The sequence below is a fragment of the Symphalangus syndactylus genome, chromosome 1 (genome assembly GCF_028878055.3).
Source record: "Symphalangus syndactylus isolate Jambi chromosome 1, NHGRI_mSymSyn1-v2.1_pri, whole genome shotgun sequence".
Classification (NCBI taxonomy): Eukaryota; Metazoa; Chordata; class Mammalia; order Primates; family Hylobatidae; genus Symphalangus; species Symphalangus syndactylus.
In genome coordinates, this window is record NC_072423.2 from 75,582,182 (window position 1) to 75,605,212 (window position 23,031).

Sequence of the window (23,031 nt, forward strand, 5' to 3'; positions counted from 1 at the left end):
GTCTTGCCTGAGTATTTGTGAGTTTTAAAAAATGAATAGTGGGTATCCAAGTGCTATAGTATTTAGAGTCCATTTTAAAAAGTGATACAACTCTATGTTTAAAACACTGATATTTATAATACATTAGAAATTATATCCTTTGCAAATATGGTAAAATTTTATGGAGAAAATTTTGGATGTCAACTTTAAAATACATGATACAGAGTTTTCAGAATTATTTTAGTAGGTATGCAGTAATAAAGTTTAAAGACCACGGTCCTAGACTGTTATTAATATAACTGCCTGGATCCATCTACTCCCAGCCTCCCCTCGCTCGAATCCAGTTTATATAATCAGCAGCACTTCAATCTTCCCACTCTGTTCAATACACGCCCTTGCACGCCCTCCCTCCCAACCCCCACCATTCCACCCCATGATAAGCCTCCCAGGCAGTCTGAATTAAGGTACAACTTTCTTTCTCATGCTGTTAATTCAAGGGTCTCCAGGATCTGGCCCCAACCTAGTTTCCTCCTCTGTACACAGCCCATGTGGAGTCAATTTGCTGCAACATGCCCCACTACTTTTCTGTCTTATGTGGTTTCATCTGTTCCATTTCTGTCCTCTCTAACCTCATCTCAGCTTAAATTTACCTATTACTAAAACCATCCAGGAGGCATTTTCTATTTTCTAATTAAGAGTTCTTCCTTTTAATTCCCTGCCGTCTTGGGTGCCCTTGCTTTTACTCCACCAATAATTGCAAAGTTTTTTTTCTTTTTTTCATATTCTCCTACCTTCCCTTCTCCTCTCCCTCCCCAACATATACAAATTCCCTAAAGATTGTCTTGCTAATCTTTTTATTATCTAAAAAACAGAGTCCAATGCTTCTCATGGAGGCACATTCATTAATATTTGTTAATGAAAATGTAGTCCATAGGGATAATTGATGAGTCGAGTTTAACATACTTTATCCTTCTCTAAGATATTCACAAGCACATTAGCATATTAATACCTTGAGAAGTATCACACCAAAGAGAACTTTTTAATTTGTACAACCTTTTATCAAATTTTATCAATTTTGATCAAAACACCCTTCTATTCCCTACATAATCTCTAATAATCCTACGTAAAACATAAAAAAGCTCATAGTCTATCCTTCCCTTCAGTTTTTCCCCAGATACTGGTCAGGCCACAATAAATCGGCCAAATTTTGTTTCCCATCTTTACATTTTAGAAAACGAAAGACAATGAGATACACCACAGAATGAGAGTTACCTTATAAAGATTTGGAGCTTTAAAATTATATTTTAACAAATAAATATACCAACAAATGAATAGGGAGGAAGATCAGGCTCTTCTATAAAGCAGAATGTCAGCTAGTAAATGCAATTAATTTAGGCAAGAATCATCAACACATTCTAACACTAAATGGGTAAATGTTTGGAAATGGGGTATTTCCCTATTGTCAAATTATTTCCTTACTAATTACAACAGGAAAAATAGAATCTTTACAGTGGAGCAATTTGATAGACATCGCCTCCACACTACCAGTAATGGACACTGCTGTCAAGTGCTCCTTAATCTGAAGCACTGAGAAAACTACACTATCACTTATGTAGCAGTCCTGCCAAAAAAAAAAAAAAAAAAAGAAAGCATAACCTTAATCAAATCATGAGGAAACAGATAAAACCAAATGGACTCTTCAAAAATGTCAATATCATGAACGGTAAAGGCTGAGAAATTGTTCCAAACTAGTGAGTTTGTAATGTCCTTACAGCAAAAGACAGTTGCCATAAGGACATTACTGGGAATATTTCAATATCTACTACATATTAGATAACAAACAGAATTGTAGCAATGTTAAATTTCCGAAATTTCATTACTATGATTGTAAAAGTGCCCTTGTTCTTAGGAGACACAGGCTAAAGGTCCCAATGACCACAATCTATTTTCAAAGGTACACCAAAAAATTAAGATTAATGTACAGATTACATTGTGTGTGTGTACCTAATTGTACAGAGAAATAACGAGCAAACTGGCAAAATGTTAATAGCTTAATTCAGGTGAAGAGTTGGGAATTCATTACAATATCTGTGCAGCTTTTGTATAGGTCTGAAAGTTTTCAAAATAACAAGTTTAATTAAAAATAATTTCATTATTTGACCCCAAATTAGGTTTAAGGTCTTATTTAGCTTGGCCTGAAACATCAAGATTCATTCAATACGTATTCGACATTAAGTATTGATGAGATGTATTGCTGAACACTCTGTGATGAGTCAAGAATAAAAATGTTACAGATCTTGGATTTTATAGCACAGTGAAGGGGTTGGCCAACTACAGCCAGCGAGCCAAACTGGCCCACCTTGTTTTCGTAAATAAAATTTTATTGGATGACACTGACTTTCATTCATTTCTATATTGTCATGGCTGCTTTTACCTTACAATAGCAGATCTGAGTAGCTGCAACAAAGATCATATGGTCCACAAAACCTAAACTATTTAATATTTGGCCTTTTACAAAAACTTTTCAACCCCTCATCTAGTGAGGTAGCAGAAACCCAATGAATTCACTACTTGGAGAAAGAAAATTAATGGAAATAGATAAATAACATAAATTTGAGGGACCACACAACTTAATCTTTATAGTCTCAAGCAGCAGGTATGTCAAGCTTTAATTTTGTACTTTGCAATAATATAAATAATGTTTATCAGAAACCCTTCCTTCAAATATCAATACTAAAAGCTTACTAAATCCTTAGAAACGCAAAATTGTCCTACAGCACAACTGAATTTAAGGCAAGAATAATTTGCTGAAGTATACTATATGTATATTCATATATGTATTTATATTTACATATATACACCACATGTATAATGTATTTCTATTTATATAATACAGTAGTGGCATATTTATCTAGTTTCAAGTTAGTTACCAAGATTATGTATACAAGCAGTATTTAATACAAAGGTAGTATAATAAAGCACTTGCTCTGATATACATTTGTGGATCTCCCAAATATTATAGATATTTGTTCCCTTCAGTGAGTAAAAATTTCTTTGCAGTCTTAACGCAATTACTTTGGTAGTAATCTTTTTTCCCACAGGTAATCCAAATACAAAATTTGAACTAACTCAGGTCCAAATTGTCACCACTCTTAAATAAATGAAGTATTGAATAAATGAGTTATTTCTATCAAAAATGAATTTCAATATTTAAATATAAAAGTGATCTACATCAGGCTCGGTGCAGTGGCTCACACCTGTAATTCCAGCACTTTGGGAGGCCAAGGCAGGTGGACTGCTTGAGCTCAGGAGTTCAAGGCCAGCCTAGACAACATGGCAAAACCCCATCTCTACCAAAAATAAAAAATTAGCCGGGCGTGGTGGTGCAGGCCTGGGGTCCCAGCTACTCGGGAAGCTGAGGTGGGAGGATTACTTGAGTCCGGGAAGCAGACGTTGCAGTGAGCCAAGATAGTGCCACTGCACTCCAGCCTGGGCAACAGAGCCAGACCCTGTCTCAAAAAAAACAAAAACAGAAACATGGATAAATGAAAGTCAAAACCGAGTAGTGGAGACATGATGGTCCATCTGCCTTTGTATATGTCTTAAGTATCTGTAATATATAACGAACTCTCAAAATTTATTAAGAAAATGTCCCAATGAAAAGATAAGCAAAAGATGTGAAAAGGCACTTCACCAAAGGAGATAGTTAGATGGCAAATGAGCGCATAAAGAGTAACATAATTAGCCATTAATGCAAATTCAAGCCACAAATTAATACTATCATACATTCAACAGAGTGGCTAAAATTAAGACTGCTCACACTAAGTGTTGACAATGATGACGAGGACCTGGAACTCTCATACACTTTTGGTGGGAATGAAAAATGATATAACCACTTTGGAAAACAGTTTGGCAGTTTTTCCTTTTTTTTTTTTTTTTTTTTTTTTTTGAGATGGAGTTTCGCTCGTTGCCCAGGCTGGAGTGCAATGACGCAATCTCGGCTCACTGCAACCTCCGCCTCCCAGGTTCAAGTGATTCTCCTGCCTCAGCCTCCCGAGTAGCTGGGATTACAGGCGTGCACCACCATGCCCAGCTAATTTTTTGTATTTTTAATAGAGACGGGATCTCACCATGTTGGCCAGGCTGGTCTTGAACTCCTGATCTCGGGTGATCCGCCCGCCTCGGCCTCCCAAAGTGCTGGGATTACAGGCATAAGCCACCGGGCCGGGCCGGCAGTTTCTTAAAAAGTTAAACAGCTATTCTATTTCTAGAATAGAAGAGAGAGAAAGAATGTATATATTCACAGAGACTTGTGTGTGAATGTTCATAGCAGCTTTATTTCTAACAGCAAAAAACTGGAGATGATCCAAAAATCCATTAACATTTTAAAGATAGAAAGCTGAGAAAAAGTTAACTTGCTCAGATTATAAAGAGAATAAATGGCAGGGCCAGAATATTAACTGAGGTCTAAAGGCTTACCAGGCCCAGTGTTCTTTCCCCTACACAAAACTATACTGAGGTATCTTCCAGAATGACTGCATGATAGATGCTCAAATACCAACCACATTCATATCAATAAGGCCAGAAAGTAAGTTAAGTTTGCTCCTTAGTCTAGGGAGATAAGAAGCTAAGATGACTTAAAAGTTAGGAGAGTTAAGAAATGAATGTGGAGGAAGAAGCACTGGTGATGTCACCAGCTCAAAGATCTGTGCTAAAAGCAGAGCAGGTTCCAGACCCTCTTATACAAATTAGAGCGAATACCTCCTCAGCCAAAATTCCAAAGGTGTGCCATCTAGACTTCTGCCCAAAACACTAAGTTAGGTTTATTCTCGGCTCCAATTTAAAAACAACAACAAAACTTTAATTCAAATTTAGGAACTTTCAAATTCTTTTACCCAAAATATAAAAAAAAAGATACAATACAAACATAGGGGCAAGGTAACAATAGTTTAATAAACATACATTCATTGTTTTGAGGAGACTGAGGGAAAAGGACCAGAAATAATAAACCAGAGATCAAACAAATGTGGCGGCAGACTTCTGAACTTTACCTCCTGAGGTCTATTTATCTTTCACAGGCAGGAACAAACAAAAAGTATGCATTTAGGTGTCTTGGTTTTTTATTTTTTTGGAGGGTGGAGGGCAGTGGATCGTGTAGCTACCGGCCCAAGCATATTTACAAAAGGGTTTGTCTCTGTCTCTGTCTCTGTCTGTCTCTCTCTCTCTTTCAATTTTATGTGGGAAGTTGTTAGCAGAGGTATCATTAATTGATCCTACACACATGTGGGTACCACTGAAACCATTTTAAAAGCACTCTTTTCTAGGATATCAATGATATTATCTCTAAATAAAGATTTCTCCATCCAGGCTTGTTGGCAGCAGTCAAAACAGGCCAGGTCTCATGACTCACCCTCCCAAATCCCTATTTAACAATACTCCTAAATATCATTCATGTTCAAGGGCACCTTCCTAAGGTTTCTGAATGATTCCCTGGCCACTACTGGCTACAGCCCCAATATTTTGCTCTTCACCTCCCCCAGCAGCAAGGACTCTAAGCTTATCAGAACTGGTTTTGAAACGTGGTAGGAGGGCCTGGAGATTCTGCACAGAGTGTGGTCTAGGCGGTTACCCTCAGTTAGTTCTGGACCCATCCTTCACTCTACTTCAACACCGCCCTTAAACCCGAAAAACAGCATAATGTAAAAGGATTCCAAAACTTCAATATGAAAAAAAATTGTTGTATGGCATACTCAATAACATAGCTTCAAAAACTTTTCAACGTCATACTTAGTTACAGCTGAAATAAAAGTTAACAACTAAATAAGCTGTATTATACCCAAGCTCCATCCTCTCTTATCATTCTCCAGGTGTAAACTAAACAACATGCAGCATCCCAGATTAATTTTCAAAGGTACTTTAAGAATGAGTTCAAAGAAATTGCCTGTACAAGTTTGGGTTGATCAGTATTTTAAGCTGGGCCATTTAAGAAAATATTCCAAATACGATATTTAGAATCAGAAGGCCTAGCTTAAAATTCCGTCTAAACTTAGGAGTTTTGTTTCTTTAGTCCCTTTGGGCATTAGTCAACTTACTTATTAGTATTAGAATACCATAGCCTACACATCACAGGACTGCTGTGAAGAATAACCTGTGTATGAAAGGCACTGTAAACTAAGCGTTACATAGCCATTCTTTAAAAATAACATTCTTCAACATATTACTTTGATAAAAGTTTAAGTTCTAATGAAACTCCTTCAATGAAATTATTTTTACAAGCATTAGCTCATCAAATCTTAATCGTATCTTCGTCTCATTTCATTTTAGGAATCTACCAACTAAAATGTGAATCAAAATTGCATCTTTGGAAACTAAAACAGAAACCTGAAATAATTTTTTCTAAACATCTACAATTTTGTATTGTCTCCCATTATTTAAGGAACATAATTAAATATAAAAAGTTAAAAAGGGTTTACCCAACTCTGAAATCTGCTGAGATAACCTATATTCAAATGGAGTCACTGGTTTGCTTTCAGTTTGAAATTCAAAGTATTTCATGATACAGTACTGAAAGTATCACTTTTAAACTTAAATACATATAGTTTTTATTGCATTATTCTCCTAAACTTTTTTTTTTTTTTTGAGACGGAGTCTTGCTCTGTCGCCAGGCTGGAGTGCAGTGGCACAATCTTGGCTCACTGCAATCTCTACCTCCTGGGTTCAAGCAACTCCCCTGCCTCAGCCTCCTAAGCAGCTGCAACTACAGGTGCACACCACCATGCCCAGTTAATTTTTTTTTGTATTTTAGTAGACATTTCACCAAGTTGGCCAGGATGGTCTCGATCTCCTGACCTCGTAATCCGCCCACCTCGGCCTCCCAAAGTGCTGGGATTACAGGCATGAGCCACTGCACCCAGCCTATTCTTCTCAATTTAAGAGTACCTGATAATGATTTCATTTACTTACCTTTATAAGTTACTTGATAAAAGTTTAAGTTCTAATGAAACTCCAATGAAATTATGTGTGTATACACACACAGACACACACACACACAAAATACCATCCATTTTTCCCTCATTAGGATTTTTTTTTCCTCCAAAGGTTATCAGTCAAGTCAGTCTTTGACCAACCTTTTCCCCGACTCTATGCCTCTGTACAGAGACGGGCTTAAAAGAAATCAAATCGAAAGATCTGAGACTCAGCAATGTCTGGCAATGCCCCTCTTTCAAGTCCTAGACTCCAGCTAGGTCCTCTCCTAGATCATCTGCACAACAGAACTTACTGTCTCTTCCCTCATAGTCCAGGTTCTGCATTTAGGAAGGTCAACCAAGATTCTAGAGCTTGACCAGAAAATAATTTCTTCCCATCCCAAGGGCCAACTTGCACCTAGCTTGGCTGAAGTAGTAGGACTTGTTTACAACTCCTCTGGAGGTTGGACTCCATACTCTGGAGTTTTGCCATAGACAGAGAAACTCCGGCTCATGAGATAACCGTGTTGTAAGGGCAGCCCAAGCTCCATTCCTCTACCTTCGGGTCCTCTACCTTCTCCAGCTTCTCCAGGATGTGACAGCTTTCTCAGTCCTTTACCAACCATCTTGCTCTCTAAGGAGGCACCATGGCTCAGTGTTCCTCCTCATTCTTTCTCCCTTCACAAGAGATAGGAAGTGGTCCTTCAACTGGCCATATGTCCAAAAGTCCTTTGTTCCTGAATATTCTGGGTAAAGGTATCACCTGTAAAAACTTTAGTAACTGAGAAAAATTAGCAATTACTCTAACAAAGCCTTCAACCAAATTATGAAAATGCGAATAACTGTTGTGCCTTCAATGTCTGTTTTATCCTAAATTAAAATGCACAGGAAACAGAATCTTTAAAAAGTTAGTTGCGGCTGGGCGCAGTGGCTCACGCCTGTAATCCCAGCACTTTGGGAGGCCAAGGCAGATGGATCATCTGAGGTCGGGAGTTCGAGACCAGCCTGATCAACATGGAGAAACCCCGTCTCTACTAAAAGTAGAAAATTAGCCAGGCGTGGTGGCACATGCCTGTAATCCCAGTTAGTCCGGAGGCTGAGGCAGGAGAATCACTTGAACCCGGGAGGCAGAGGTTGCGGTGAGCCGAGATCGCGCCATTGCACTCCAGCCTGGGCAACAAGAGTGAAACTCCACCTCAAAAAAAAAAAAAAAATTTAGTTGCAAGCATTGGCAGCATCTCTAAGTACCTTCATTCTGTAAGGTTCAACATCAGTGTTTCCTTCTCTGCTCTTCTTTTAAGCTTCCCTTGCTCTTTTCTCATAACAGCAAACATAATCATAATCATCGCTGTTTACCAGGAATTGTTCCAAGTGCTTCAGAGGCACTAACTCATGTACAGCCCTGAACAACTCTATGAAGTAGGTAATATTTCTTATGCCTACTTACAAACGACAAAACTGAGGCACAGGGAGGTTAAGTGAGTTGCCCAAGTCTGCCCAAAAAGACACTGCTAAGAAGAACAGAGCAGCCTGGCTCCAGTGGTAACTGTAATACTGTACTGTATACATAGATTCAAAACTGCTTGTAAACCACTAGAGGGCATGGGTTGTGCCCATCCTTCTCAGAGCTCCATCCCCAGTACCGGGCAGACTCTTGAAACTCATGGTTGAATTTTTCACAGGTATGCCTTCCCCTCTACACTTTGCTTCTTGGAGGCTAGGGAAGAAACTGACACTGCATTTCATCCTTCAGGAGTGAGAAGTTTTTGCTCCAGTCATAAATACTTGCTGAATAAATGAATCTTCTATTTACGAAGTCGAACATAAAAAGCCCTCCTCGAGGTAACATAATCAGGGCCACTTCTCCAATCCTAACCTGGCAAGAGATCTGAAATCAACAGCTGCCTTAAATAATATCTCAAACTTACTATTAGGCAGATAAGTGGCTTAAGGTAAACATTAAATAAAATGTTAAAGCTGCCCTTCACTACATAAGTACTGCTCCCTTTAAGAGAGCTGTTTTGAGCCACCCCACTAAAAACACAGACTTAGCAAAAGTTTGGATGTGGTTCATTTACTATAAAGATAAATGACTCGTTTCAGATAATCCATCTAAATAGTAAATCTCCCTTACTTTACTCAAAACAACCAGGAATCTAAAAATTAAGTTTACTCTGAGTAAGGGAACCACATTAGACAATGCTAAGGATTAACTACAGAGCATTTAAAAGAGTAATTTCAAACTGCAGCCATCTCTGAAATTACTTATACAGGTATTAAGACAGTCAATCTCAGCATCCAGTAGGCTTTCCACTAAACAGACAATTCTACTATGGTTATCATCTCAACTCAGAACAATTTCTTGGTCCCTTATGTATCCCATGATCTTCGCTTATATATTTTGCACACTCTTCATTTTTAAAATGCATCTCAAAACCTATTGATTTTTTGATGGGTCACTATTTTGGAAGATTAGCATGAATAGAAACTATTTTAACTGCAATTTGTCACTTCTTTCAATACAAACCTGCTTAACTCTTTTGTCTTTTCTATCGTGACCCAAATTATTTTCTGAGGCTTAGAAAAGTACATCTAAGACGAAAAATTCCTTTCTAAATATCAATTCCGTCGCCATCAGGAAATGTCAAAAACTTTGTCTTTTTAAAAATAAAAGCGTCAACTCTTTAAAAACTTCAGTACCTCAAAGGAAAGCTGCACTGTTAACATTGAAGGAGGGCTGGGTGATTTCTGAACATCTGCATTAAAGAAATATGCTCTCCAAATCTAGTAATTCCTGAGGAGGCCACACCTTCTAACCTTCCCGTAATCCACAATCAAATCGGGAGCAATCTAAAAACTGCTACCAGCCAAAGTAAAATGACAGGTATGTCATCCTCAAACAATCCAAAACCGGGTCGGGGAGCCCAGACGGCTAGCTGGGGCCCAGGCTGCCCCCCCGGGCGCTCCTGGAAGAGCGACTCTAAGGAAACACACCTCCCGCGCGAGCCTCTTCCTTCCTAGAGTGACGGGGGAAGGGGACACCGGGGCAGAAACACACCCAAACCCCACTTCAAATCCTGCCCCACCGGCTTCTCCTTCCAAAAAAGCCGCGCCACTGCTGAGCCCGCAGGCGATTCGGGGGCGCGGGGAGAAGAGAGCGAAGGGCGGAAAGCGAACTTGGGCGTTACTCCGGGCGTCTCCCTCCCCCAGCGGAACCTGGGCACGCCGTTTCCTCACGGACGCGAGATTTGCCCCCCAAATCACCACCCCAGCCCGCCTGAGGCCGCCCTCGCCCACCGTCCCCTCAGCCAGCCAGGGCCCGGCCCAGGCCGCGCCGCCGCCCGCCCTCCCCGGCCGCTCCCCGCGGACTACCAGGCCACCGCGAGGCCGGGCCACTCACATCCGTCTGCGTCCTCCTGCAGGTCCTCCTGGAGCAGCGAGAGGTCTGCGCCGAGGGGAGAGAAGAAAGGCCCCGTCAGCGCCCCGGGGCCCGGCGCGACGCCCCTACCGCCCGCCCTCCCGCCCCGGCGGCGCCTCCCCGCGCCGGGACCCCACGCCGGCCCCGGCCCGGCAGCCACTCAGGGCGGCGGCGGAGGGCGGGTGAGCGCGAGGAGCCGCCGCCGCCGCCCGGAGAACAGGGGGGCCACGTACCCGCCATCTTGTGGTCGCCCCCTCCTCCGCGGCCGCCCGGGGATCCGGGGCTACATGGAGCGGCGCGAGCCGGGGAGCCGGTGGACGCGCGCGGGAGGGGCGGCGGGGAGGAGGAGGGCCGGGCTGGCGGGGGCGCGCGCGCGCGGGGCGGGCCGAGGGCCCGGGCCTGCCGCGGGCGGCGCGGCTCCCGGCCGCCGGGGCCCCCGGCCGCGCCCCGCCCCGCCCCGCCTGCCCCTCCGCACGGCTCCCGGGCGACCGGCGCTCCCGCCTCCCGCCTTTCCCTCTCCTTGCCGGGCCCCGGCCTGGCGACGCGCGCTCACACCCTCCTCCCGAGCTGCCCTCACGCCAAGCGCTGCGGACGGGGGCGCGCAACCTGCCGCAGGCCGGGACCCTGCGGCGAGTGCCGGAACCCGACCGGGCGGGGCCTCCCGCGGCCCGGCCGCTTTATTGGGTCACCGGCCTCGCCCACCGCCCTGCCAGCCGCAGCCATCTCGGCGGGCGCGCCGCTCGCAGCCCGCGCCCCATCCCCAGGCCTGCACGTACGTCGTCGGCGATCCGGGGCCAGGAGCGGCTCCGAGGTCGGCGGGGCCGGGGTCCCACCTCCTCTTGGAGGAAGCGCCGCCTCCCCACCCGCCCGGGGCCCTCGCCAAGTGGCTGCTAACAAAGCCCAGGGCCCGGCTGCGGGGTGGTTGACTGACAAAGTCATGCCTGCCTAGCCAGCTTCCTCGTGCAGCACGGTGAACGCTGGGGCGCCGGGTTTTTACTCCCACGTCCTGCCAACTCGAGCTGACAAGGCGGGCAATCCACCAGCGGGAGCGTTGGCAGGCCCGGGGTCAGATCCTGATTCAGCCAGTTAATTGGTAGGAGTGGGGCCCATTTGTAGAATGAAGGTGATACCTGCCTCGTGGGGTTATTGGCATTAAATGAAGAATGTAGGGAACCTAGCACGGTTCTTGATGTCTAGGAGGTGCTTGGTGAAGGGTGCCTATGATTCGCTCTGTCTTTTAAATACTTTTGGCAACATTTGAGGTGTTAAAGTCTTTATCCCAGACTTCATTAGTCTTGTTGTTTTACGTGACTTAAGCGATTAGCTCAAACGCCCACGTACAAAATGGGGCTAAACCCAGGGTTTCCGACACGGTTCTACCTCCATGGCTCTATCTCCAGCTCCACCCAAGGCCTCCAAAATGGTGGTCTCCTAAAGTGACCAACAAAACACCAAGCTGTGTCATGGTGCCACTTTGGCGATGTGGTCTCTTAGGAGAGGGAATTCTAAATAGTTAATTAGCTTGTTCTTTCTACGTTGTAGTCTTGACCAAGGACAATGTATTGGCATTTAATGCCATTGAAGATTTAAGAGACTAAGGAATCAGATCCTCTGAGATTCCTAAATCTGTGTAATAAAATGGATTCTACACATAGCTATTCCAAAAAATTCCGTCAGATATTACTAACAAGATAGATTATAATCTGTATGAAATTTCTAGGAGTAAGAAAAATCAGAATAGACCCCGTAACCCTGAGTATTTGTCTAATTTTCTCAACTATAAAATAATTAAAACTAAAGGCCGTTTCTCTTCCTGCCTTGGTGAATGCCCTTATGTGAATTTAGCTGACACATTCAGAATGACAAAGGAGTTAGAAATTCACATCAACAGCAATTGGTCCCAACTGACTCAAACCATGAGAATTCTGCCCTGCTGAGATACCTTGTCAGTATCTACCACTTTAGCAATTCTGGGTAAATGGGGGAAGAAAGAGCCAAATAAGCTCTTCTTTTTCATTAAAAAGCAAATTTTTTTTAGAGCCAGAGTCTTGCCTTACATAGCCCAGGCTGGAGTGCAGTGGCACAATCATGACTCACTGTAACCTCGAACTCCTGGCCTCGAGAGATCCTCCCATCTCAGCCTCCCAAGTAACTGGAACTACAGGCACAGGCCACTCCACGTGGCTAATTTATTTTTAAGATTTTTGTACGGACGTGGTTCTACTATGTTGCCCAGGCGGGTCTTGAACTCTTGGCCTCAAGCAATCCTCTGGCCTTGGTCTCCCAAAGCGCCAGCATTACAGGTGTGAGCCACCAAACCCAGCCCAAATCAGCTCTTTATTCTAACTGGTGGTCTCACTGCAACAACACAAAATCTACAGAGTGCCAACTGTGCTTCAGCCACTGGATGCACTAAGACAAAACTGTCTTGATCTACACAGTCGAGTTAGACTTAACGGTTCTCAGTAATCATGATAAAATAGGGACTATGTACCAAATGCTAGCCTAGGATATGGAACAACTAATTCTGCCTTTGTTAGCTAGGCCTCAATAAGTTTTATCTCAGTATTCTGTGGGAAGGGCAGCAAAGGAGGAGGGTCTATATCATTTTTCTGTATTCAAGAGCTATGCATGTGATTATCATCTTAGCTGAATTACACATTGCAACAAGTGCCTTTAAGCAGTATGGTTTTTAGATATTTCAGTGATGGTATCATTCATGGTTCAGCACTCTGTCCCCTTCTTCTAAGAAACAATATTTAAACAAATAATAGCAATCATTATTCTACATACCTTTAACCCAGCTTCACTTACAATGCAGCTTGTGGATGGCAGAGCTGTGCATTGTCTGTGGTCAGACACACAGGAAGTCTGAACTGTTATCCTGCTCTGCCATTGAAATGTGTAAAATATAGGGGGAGTGTCCCAAGTCATTTTTCTAAAAGCATCATCCAACTATGTAAGTACTAAAGCCTGCATTTTTAAGAATAAGTCCTCTTCCAAATGATAATTAAAGGGTTTTTTGTTTGTTTTTGAGACAGGCTCTTGCTCTGTCACCCAGGCTGGAGTGCAGTGGTGCAGTCTCAGCTCACTGCAGCCTCCACCTCCCAGACAGGTGCACGCCACCACAGCCAGCTAATTTTGGTATTTTTTTTGTAGAGACAGGGTTTTGCCATGTTGCCCAGGCTGGTCTCAAACTCCTGGGCTCAGGTGATCTGCCCGCCTCGGCCTCCCAAAGTGCTGGGGTTATAGGCATGAGCCACTGCGCCTGGCCACAATTTTTCTTAGCAGCCAATGAGCCTTAGAAATTAATGTATCTGGGTTTTCAACCACAAACAAACATAAAAAAAATCGTGGGGAAAACATTGCTAATAAACAAAACCCACCTGATGTTGCTTGCCACTATCATGTTTGTTAATTTTTGTATCGGTGATTGAACCATTCACTTTTCTCTTCAGAATTATCATTCCTGAAACTGAAAGTATATAAAGACAGCCGTATTATTTATTGTTTTAAATGATGAAAAGAGAAACAATCTGAAAAATGGAGAAATACTTACGTGATTAAAAATGATCTTTAAACAAATATTTATTTGCTTTTTAAAAATGAAATTTGCCAGTCATCTTTGCGCAGTGGCTGTGCTAATCTTCTCTGTATCAGTCTAATTTTAGTGCATGTGCTCCTGAAACGAGCACATTAAACAAATTTTTACCATTCATTTCATTCATCTCTTTTTTTGAAGCCAGGTTGACAAAATGTCCCTCATAGACTCATTTTCAAATAAGAAGAACAATTTTTAAGCCATGTGTGGTGGCTCACGCCTGTAATCCCAGCACTTTGGGTGGCTGAGGTGGGCAGATCACCTGGGGTTGGGAGTTCGAGACCAGCCTGGCTAACATGACAAAACCCCATCTCTACTAAAAATACAAAAAATTAGCTGGGCATGGTGGCACATGCCTGTACTTCCAGCTACTAGGGAGGCTGAGGCAGGAGAATCACTTGAACCCGGGAGGCAGAGGTTGCAGTGAGCCGAGATCACGCCACTGCACTCCAGTCTGGGACACAGAGTGAGACTCTGTCTCAAAAAAAAAAAAAAAAAAGGGAACAATTTAAAAAAACTAATTGCCAGTCTCTTACCTAAAGCCTCCTATACATTTCTATAAATTATATAAAGGTAAGGCCAGACGCAGTGGCTCATGCCTGTAATCCCAGCACTTTGGGAGGCTGAGGCGGGCAGATCACAAGGTCAGGAGATCGAGACTATCCTGGCTAACACGGTGAAACCCCGTCTCTACTAAAAATACAAAAAAATTAGCTGGGCATGGTGGCGGACACCTGTAGTCCCAGTTACTCAGGAGGCTGAGCCAGGAGAATGGCGTGAACCCAGGAGGCAGAGCTTGCAGTGAGCCAAGATCGTGCCACTGCACTCCAGCCTGGGTGACAGAGCGAGACTGTCTCAAAAAAAAAAAAAATGTATAAAAGTAAATATTTGTGAAATTTTACTTGTCCTCCTCTCTATGCTTCTTCTATCTCCCTTTAAAGCTCCCTGTCAAGGTGACATTCTGAATGTGAAGCCTTAGCCTTTCCTAGAGCTTTCATAGTTTTTCAAAGATATTTGATCTCTTTATTCACATCAGCTAAAGAGACATTTTCTCACACTGTGCTTAAGAAAGAAGAGAGGAAGGAAGGAAGGAATGGAGGGAGGGAGGGAGGGAAAGAAAGAAAAGAAAAGAAAGAAAAGAGAGGAAAAATACCTACAGAACTGAGCTCCATCCAGAGTTACCCTGATTCAGGCTGTTCTTTCTCCATTTACAGGAGCTGAACACTGCCCCGAGAATGCAACAGAACTTCAGCTCTGTCCCAAGGTCATCAGCCACAGCTCCAAGTTTCTTAGCATCAGCTTTTTCTGAACAAAATAGTGCATCCTGCTGGAATCACTACTATAAACTGAGTATAAAGGAAAATAAACCCTCTTTTTCTTATCCACTATGTTCCCTACTCCCGTGCTTTTCCCAGTGCTCCGGGTTAGTAGAGGCAAAAGAATTCCCCGCTGATGAGGTACTACATCCTACACAATTTGTTCCACACATTTTAATTTCATTAACAGAAAACAAAGATGTTTAAACAGGGAGCACTAAATGGATTAGAGTGGCAGTAGTAAATTTCCTTTGTGCCTTTCTCTTAGAACTCAGAAAGCTTTAGTTGCAATCCCATTCAAAGCAATATGGGAGAGGCTTCCACAATGCCTGGCACAGAGTACATGTGGAGGAAATGCTTATCATTTTAGAAGCTTATTATTTTAAATGTTTAAATGCTTATTATTCTGAATCTGAATGGATGAGTCAAGTTGAACCAGGAAATAAACCATAGCAAACCACATATTCAAACCCAGATAAGTTCAGTGGTTAACTGCCCTGACTCTAAGCTCCCTTCACACTAAGGCTGGTCTATGGTAATATGATTCAGAAGAAATTACTTCCATTCTCATTTCACTTCCCTGTAACTCTTTGTAACAAATTGCTTGTGTTTCTGGTCCTTGGTTCCTTCCTTTGGTGGGAAAAATATTAGCACAATGACACAATACAATTCCCAGACTAGATAGCTAATACATTTTCTAACTTTTTATTTAGAAACAATTATAGATTTACATGCAGTTTCAAATGATGTGTCAGGATGTCCTATGTCCCCTTCACACCAGTTCCCTTAATGGTAATATTACCGTATGTATGAAACACTTTTCAGAGAGTGTGCCAGGCATTATGTTAAGCGCTTTTTCTTTTCTTTTCTTTTTCTTTTTTTTTTCTGAGATGGAGTCTCGCTCCATCACCCAGGCTGGAGTGCAGTTGCACAATCTCAGCTTGTTGCAACCTCCGCCTCCCAGGTACAAGCGATTCTCCTGTCTCAGCCTCCTGAGTAGCTGGGACTATAGGCGCCCACCACCATACTCAGCTAATTTTTGTGTGTATATATATATATATTTTTTTTTTTTTTGTACAGACGGGGTTTCACCATGTTGGCCAGGCTGGTCTCAAACTCCTGACCTCAAGTGATCCACCTGCCTCGGCCCCCCAAAGTGGTGGGATTACAGGTGTGAGCCACCGCGCCCAGCCTGTTAAGCTCTTTTATGTGCTTTCTGATTTATTTAAAACAGCCCTGTGAAGTAGAAATTGATATTACCATTTTAAAAGTAAAGGAAATCGAAGCTCAAAAAGGTTGGGTATTTTGACAAAGATCAAAAAGCAAATATGGGGCGTGGCACGGTGGCTCACACCTGTAATCCCAGCACTTTGGGACGCCGAGGCGGGTGGATCACTTGAGGCCAGGAGTTCGAGACCAGCCTGGCCAACATGGTGAAACCCTCTCTCTACTAAAAATACAAAAGTTAGCTCGGTGTGGTGGCACACGCCTGTAATCCCAGCTACTCAGGAGGCTGAGGCACTAGAATCGCTTGAACCCAGGAGGTGGAGTTTGCAGTGAGCTGAGATCAATGCCACTGCACTCTGGCCTGGGTGACAGAGTGAGACTGTCTCAAAAAAAAAAAAGAAAGCAAGCACATAGGGGAATTAGGATTCAAACTCTGGAATCCTGATTCTAAATAATGGCAATAGCGTTTGCATATCCTCACATTTATTGCTTTTCTGTCAAAATGGTCCTTCGTCAACTTCTTTCACGTTAAGAGAACTTCTAGTCTTTCAACATGTATGGTCTTGGTATAATCTCTAATTCTATCTAAGTCATCACTGTTCCCTGAGGATTTTGTCATTGAAACATTTTAGGAGTCACCTCTTCACTCCGTTTCTCACTCAATATCCTGACCAAGATATTAACTACTTCAAAACCATACTAATAACTTTTTAACTAGTCTGTTTCAATTATTCTGACCAAGGATACAAAAATTATCTTTCTCATATAATATTTTGTTCATCACAATTCTGTGAAATTCCCAAGCAAGTGCCTTAACAGTGTCCTCTCACCAGCTGCCCTTGGCTTGTTTAGCTGCAGTTTACCACCATTTCATTATTCAGACAAGTCATCCAGGTAGACAATCTTGAACTCAGGTGCCAACTCACTTCTCCCTCAAACGATGTTCTTGGTTTTTTAGGAGGTTTTGTTGTTGTTGCTGCTTGTAGGTATGTGGCAGGTGTTGGGAGGGGTGGAATTCTACATCTTTTTTTTTTTTTTTTTTGAGATGGGGTCTCACTTTGTTGCCCAGGCTAGTCTCCAACTGCTGGGTTCAAGCAATCCTCCCACTTCGGCCTCCCAAAGAGCTGGGATTACAGGTGTGAACCACCATGGCCGGCCGGAATTCTACATCTTTGTAACATTTATTCTTTTCTGAATTTTCCAATTACAAAAAATACATGTTCTTGGAGTGCCCAGAAAAGTATAAAGAAAAAATTAAAATCTCCAAAAATTTAGAGATTATACCCCCAAACAGTGTATTTTACCTATTTTTTAAAGCTTTCAAAGTCCTAAAGTCCTATATTTAAAAAGTTTAGCCTAGGCCGGGCGCGGTGGCTCGCGCCTGTAATCCCAGCACTTTGGAAGGCAGAGTTGGGCAGATCACGAGGTCAGGAGATTGAGACCATCCTGGCTAACACAGTGAAACCCCATCTCTACTAAAAATACAAAAAATTAGCCGGGCGTGGTGGCGGGCGCCTGTAGTGGTGGCAGGCGCCTGTAGTCCCAGCTACTCGGGAGGCTGAGGCATGAGAATGGCGTTAATCTGGGAGGCGAAGCTTGCAGTGAGCCAAGATTGCGCCACTGCACTCCAGCCTGGGCGACAATGGGAGACTCCGTCTCAGGGGGGGGAAAAAAGAAAAAAAGTTTAGCCGGGTGCGGTGGCTCATGCCTGTAATCCCAGCACTTTGGGAGCCTGAGGAGGGTGGATCACCTGAGGTCAGGAGCTCGAGACCAGCCTGACCAACATGGTGAAACCCTGTCTCTACTAAATAATAAAAAAAAAATTAGCGAGGTGTGGTGGCACATGCCTGTAATCCCAGCTGCTTGGGAGGCTGAGGCAGGAGAATCTGTTGAGCCTGGGAGGCAGAGATTGCAGTGACCCGAGATTGTGCCATTGCACTCCAGCCTGGGCAAAAAGAGCAAAACTCCGTTTAAAACAACAACAACAACAACAATAAAAAACCAAAAACCCCAAAACTTTAAATAGCTTTATTGAGATATAAATTATAGACTATAAAATTTACCCATTTAGCTGGGCGAGGTGGCCAATGCCTGTAATCTCAACACTTTGGGAGGCCAAGGCAGGCGGATTGCTTGAGCCCAGGAGTTCAAGACCAGCCTAGGCAACATGGTGAGGCCCCATCTCTACAAAAAATACAAAAATTAGCTGGGTGTGGTGATGCGCGCCTGTAGTCCCAGCTGCTCAGGTGGCTGAGGTGGGAGGATGGATTGAACCCAGGAGATGGAGGCTGTAGTGAGTTGTGATCGTGCCACTGCACTCCAGCCTGGGTGGCAGAATAAGACCCTGCCTCAAAAAATAATAATAATAAATAAAATAAAATTTACCCATTTAAAATGTACAATTCTTTAGTTTTTAGAATATTCAGTTATGTGACCATCACATCTAATTTGAGAACATTTTCATAACCCCAAAAAGAAACATGTATCATTAACAGTCACTCCTGATTGCCACTACACACAACCCCGGTCCTACGTAAGCACTAATGTATTTTCTGTCCCTATGGATTTGTCTATTCTGGACATTTCACATAAATGGATTTGTATAATACGTGGTCTTTTGTGACTGGCTTCTTTCACTTAGCTGAATGTATTTAATATTCATCTATGTTTTAGCATGTATCAGTATTTCATTCTTTCTTTAAAAAATTCTTTTTATTAATGAATAATAGTCCATTGTATGGATATATCACATTTTATTTATCCCTTCACCAGTTGATGGACATTTGGATTGTTTCTTTGTTTTAGTTATTATGAATAAGGCTGCTATAAACATTCATCTACAAGTTTTTGTGTGGATATATGCTTTCAATTCTCTTGGGTATATCCTGAGAAGTGGAATTGCTGGGTTGTGTGTTTTTTTCATTTGTTTGTTTTGTTTTGTTTGAAACAGGGTCTCACTCTGTTGCCTACGTTGGAGTGCAGTGGCACAATCAAGACTCACTGCAGCCTTGGCTGGGTTATCTGTTATCATCTTTTTTTTTCTTTTTTTTTTGAGACGGAGTCTTGCACTGTCGCCCAGGCTGGAGTGCAGTGGTGTGATCTCGGCTCACTGCAACCTCCACCTTGGGGTTCACGTCATTCTCCTGCCTCAGCCTCCCGAGTAGCTGGGACTACAGGCGCCCATCACCACACCCAGCTAATTTTTTGTAGTTTTAGTAGAGACAGGGTTTCACTGTGTTAGCCAGGATAGTGTCGATCTCCTGACCTCGTGATCCACCTGCCTCGGCCTCCCAAAGTGCTAGGATTTCAGGCGTGAGCCACCGCGCCCGGCTGTTAACTCCATCTTTACTACTTTGAGGAACTGGCAATTGTTCTCCAATGCAGCCACACTATTTTGCATTTTCATTAGTAATGTATGAGGGTTCTAATTTCTCCACATCTTCCTATGTAAAATGTGTCTCATCCAAAGTCAAGCTGTCAGTATTCACAAATGACATGATTATATATGTGGAAGATACAAGACTCTACAAATAAACTATAAAAAGTGAAAATAGGCCGGGCGCGGTGGCTCATGCTTGTAATCCCAGCACTTTGGGAGGCCGAGGCAGGCGGATCACAAGGTCAGGAGATCGAGACCATGGTGAAAACCCGTCTCTACTAAAAATACAAAAAAATTAGCCGGGCATGGTGGCGGGTGCCTGTTGTCCCAGCTACTCGGAGAGGCTAAGGCAGAAGAATGGCGTGAACCCGGGAGGCAGAGCTTGCAGTGAGCTGAGATTGCGCCACTGCACTCCAGCCTGGGCGACAGAGCGAGACTCTGTCTCAAAAAAAAGAAAAAGTGAAAATAGGTATCCTAGCACTTTGGGAGGCCGAGGTGGGCGGATCACGAGGTCAGGAGATTGAGACCATCCTCGCTAACACGGTGAATGAAACCCCGTCTCTACTAAAAATACAAAAAAATTAGCCGGGCGTGGTGGCAGGCGCCTGTGGTCCCAGCTACTCAGGAGGCTGAGGCAGGAGAATGACGTGAATCCGGGAGGCGGAGCTTGCAGTGAGTAGAGATCGCGTCACTGCACTCCAGCCTGGGCGACAGAGACTCCGTCTCAAAAAAAAGTGAAAATAGGCTGAGTGTGGTGGCTCACACCTATAATCCCAGCACTTTGGGAGGCCAAGGCAGTAGAACCACTTGAGGCCAGGAGTTCAAGACCAGCCTAAACAATATAGCAAGACCCATTTCTAAAAAAATGTAAAAAGTAGCCATGCGTGGTAGGGCATGCCTGTAGTACTAGCTACTCAGGAAACTGAGGTGGGCAGATCACTTGAAGCCCAGGAGTTCAAGGCTGCAGTGAGCTATGATCATGCCACTGCACTCCAGCCTGAGTGACAGAGCAAGACTTTATCTCAAAATAATAATAATAATAATAATAATAATAATAAACTTAAAGTTTAAAAGTAAATTTAGCAGTCATTAGACACAAGATCAGTTCTATATCTATTATATAACTACTCAAAAATTATAAATAGAATTTAAAATTTTAACGTTACTTGCAATAGCATTAAGAAGGCTGAATCCTCAAAATGAATCCTAATGAAAGATGTGCAGGACCATTACACGGAAAACTATAAAACATTATCAAAGAAATTAACTTGATGAATTCTTAAGAAAATGATGGCCTGGCTGGCTGGGCCCGGTGGCTCACGCCTGTAATCCCAGCACTTTGGGAGGCCGAGGTGGGCAGATCACCTGAGGTCAGGAGTTTGAGACCAGCCTGGCCAACATGGTGAAACCCCTGTCTCTGCTAAAAATACAAAAATTAGCTGGGCGTGGTGGTGGGTGCCTGTAATCCCAGCTACTCTGGAAGCTGAGACAGGAGAATCTCTTGAACCCAGGAGGCGGAGGTTGCAGTGAGCCAAGATTGCACCACTGCACTCCAGCCTGGGCGACAGAGCGAGACTCAATCTAAAAAACAAAAAAAGAAAATTATAGGCTACATCAAGACCACAGATTAGAAAGCTCAATTTTATGAAAGGTCAATTGTCTTTCAAATTGATTTATAGATTCAATTCATTCCTGATTAAAATCTGACCCGATTTTGTTGTTGTTGTTGTTGTTTTGAGATGGAGTCTTGCTCTGTCTTCTAGGCTGGAATGCAGTGGTGCGATCTTGGCTCACTGCAACCCCTGCCTCCCAGCTTCAAGCAATTCTCCTACCTCAGCCTCCCAAGTAGCTGGGATTATAGGCTTGTGCCACCATACCTATCTAATTTTTGTATTTTTAGTAGAGACGGGGTTTCACAATGTTGGCCAGGCTGGTCTTGAACTCCTGATCTCAGGTGATCCACCACCTTGGCCTCCCAAAGTGCTGGGATTACAGGTGTGAGCCACTGTGCCCGGCCTAGATTTTTTTTTTGGGTGGCCAGAAGTCTGACACGGATCTCACCGAGTTAAAATCAGAGTGTCAGCAGGGCTGCATTCCTTTCTGGAAGCCCTAGGGTAGAATGCATTTCCTTTCCTTTTCCAGCTTCTAGATACCTCCACTTTCAGAGACTCATGGCCTCCTTTCTTCATCTTCAGCAACGTTGCATCTCTCTGACCCTTTCTCCAAAGTCACGTCATCCTCTGTCTCTTTTTCTCTCTTCCACTTTTAAGGATTTATTTATTTATTTATTTATTTATGAGACAGAGTCTCACTCTGTCACCCAGGCTGGAGTGCAGTGGCACGATCACTGCAACCTCTGCCTCCTGGGTTCAAGTGATTCTCCTGCCTCAGCCTCCCAAGTAGCTGGAATTACAGGCGCATGCCACCACACTTGGCTAATTTTTATTTTTGTGTTTTTAGCAGAGATGGGATTTTACCATGTTGGCCAGGCTGGTCTCAAACTCCTGACCTCAAGTGATCCATCTGACTTGGCCTCCCAGAGTGTTGGGATTACAGGCGTGAGCCACTGCGCCTGGCACTTTTAAGGACTTTATGATGACATAAAGTGGATAGTGGATATTGACTACCTGATTCTAAAGGTATATGTAGAAATGCAAAGGGTCAAGCCAAGAATAACCAATTTCAAAGAACAGCCACCAAGTGGGAGAAACTTACCCTGCTGGACATCTAGACTTACATTAAAGCTACAATAACTAAGACAGTGCAGTGTTGGAGTGAACATAAACAAATAGACCAATAAAGCAAAATGAAGAGTACAGAAACAGGCTCACACATATATCAATACCTGATTTATGACAATAGTAGGTATGTAGAGAACTAAAAGACAAAAGTAGCACCGTAAAGCTGTGGGAGAAAGCTGAGTCTGGGAGGGTTGGAGTGCCATACGGGACAAAAAAAAAAAAAAAAAGCAAATTGGCCGCTACCTTGCTTCATACACAAAAACCAATTCCAGATGAATTTAGTTACAAATAAGAAAGGTAAAAAAATTAAGCTTTGCAAGGTAACATAGGCCGGGCATGGTGGCTCACGCTTGTAATCCCAGCACTTTGGGAGGCCGAGGTGGGCAGATCACTTGAGGTCAGGAG

General features: G+C 43.2%; 1 protein-coding gene and 1 pseudogene across 11 annotated transcripts in view; both read right to left on the minus strand.

Annotated features, from left to right (window-relative positions):
• PPP4R1 (protein phosphatase 4 regulatory subunit 1) overlaps window positions 1-11,390 on the minus strand; it is a 72,037-nt gene extending 60,647 nt beyond the window's left edge. For 2 of the 11 annotated variants that reach the window (XM_063641065.1, XM_063641060.1), the window contains exons 1-3: window positions 10,596-10,751; window positions 10,345-10,389; window positions 8,017-8,139 (exon numbers count right to left, since the gene is read on the minus strand). In XM_063641065.1, coding sequence (XP_063497135.1) covers window positions 8,017-8,139; window positions 10,345-10,389; window positions 10,596-10,602 — 175 coding nt within the window. In that variant the 5' untranslated portion in view covers window positions 10,603-10,751. Of the gene's footprint in view, window positions 1-7,518; window positions 7,936-8,016; window positions 8,140-10,344; window positions 10,390-10,595; window positions 10,772-11,138 lie in introns of those variants that run through there. The other 9 variants (XM_063641079.1, XM_063641090.1, XM_063641061.1 and 6 more) reach the window with 9 other exon arrangements.
• Window positions 11,391-13,944: 2,554 nt separating this feature from the next.
• Window positions 13,945-14,057, minus strand: LOC129461423 (uncharacterized; annotated as a pseudogene).
• Window positions 14,058-23,031: the final 8,974 nt, after the last annotated feature.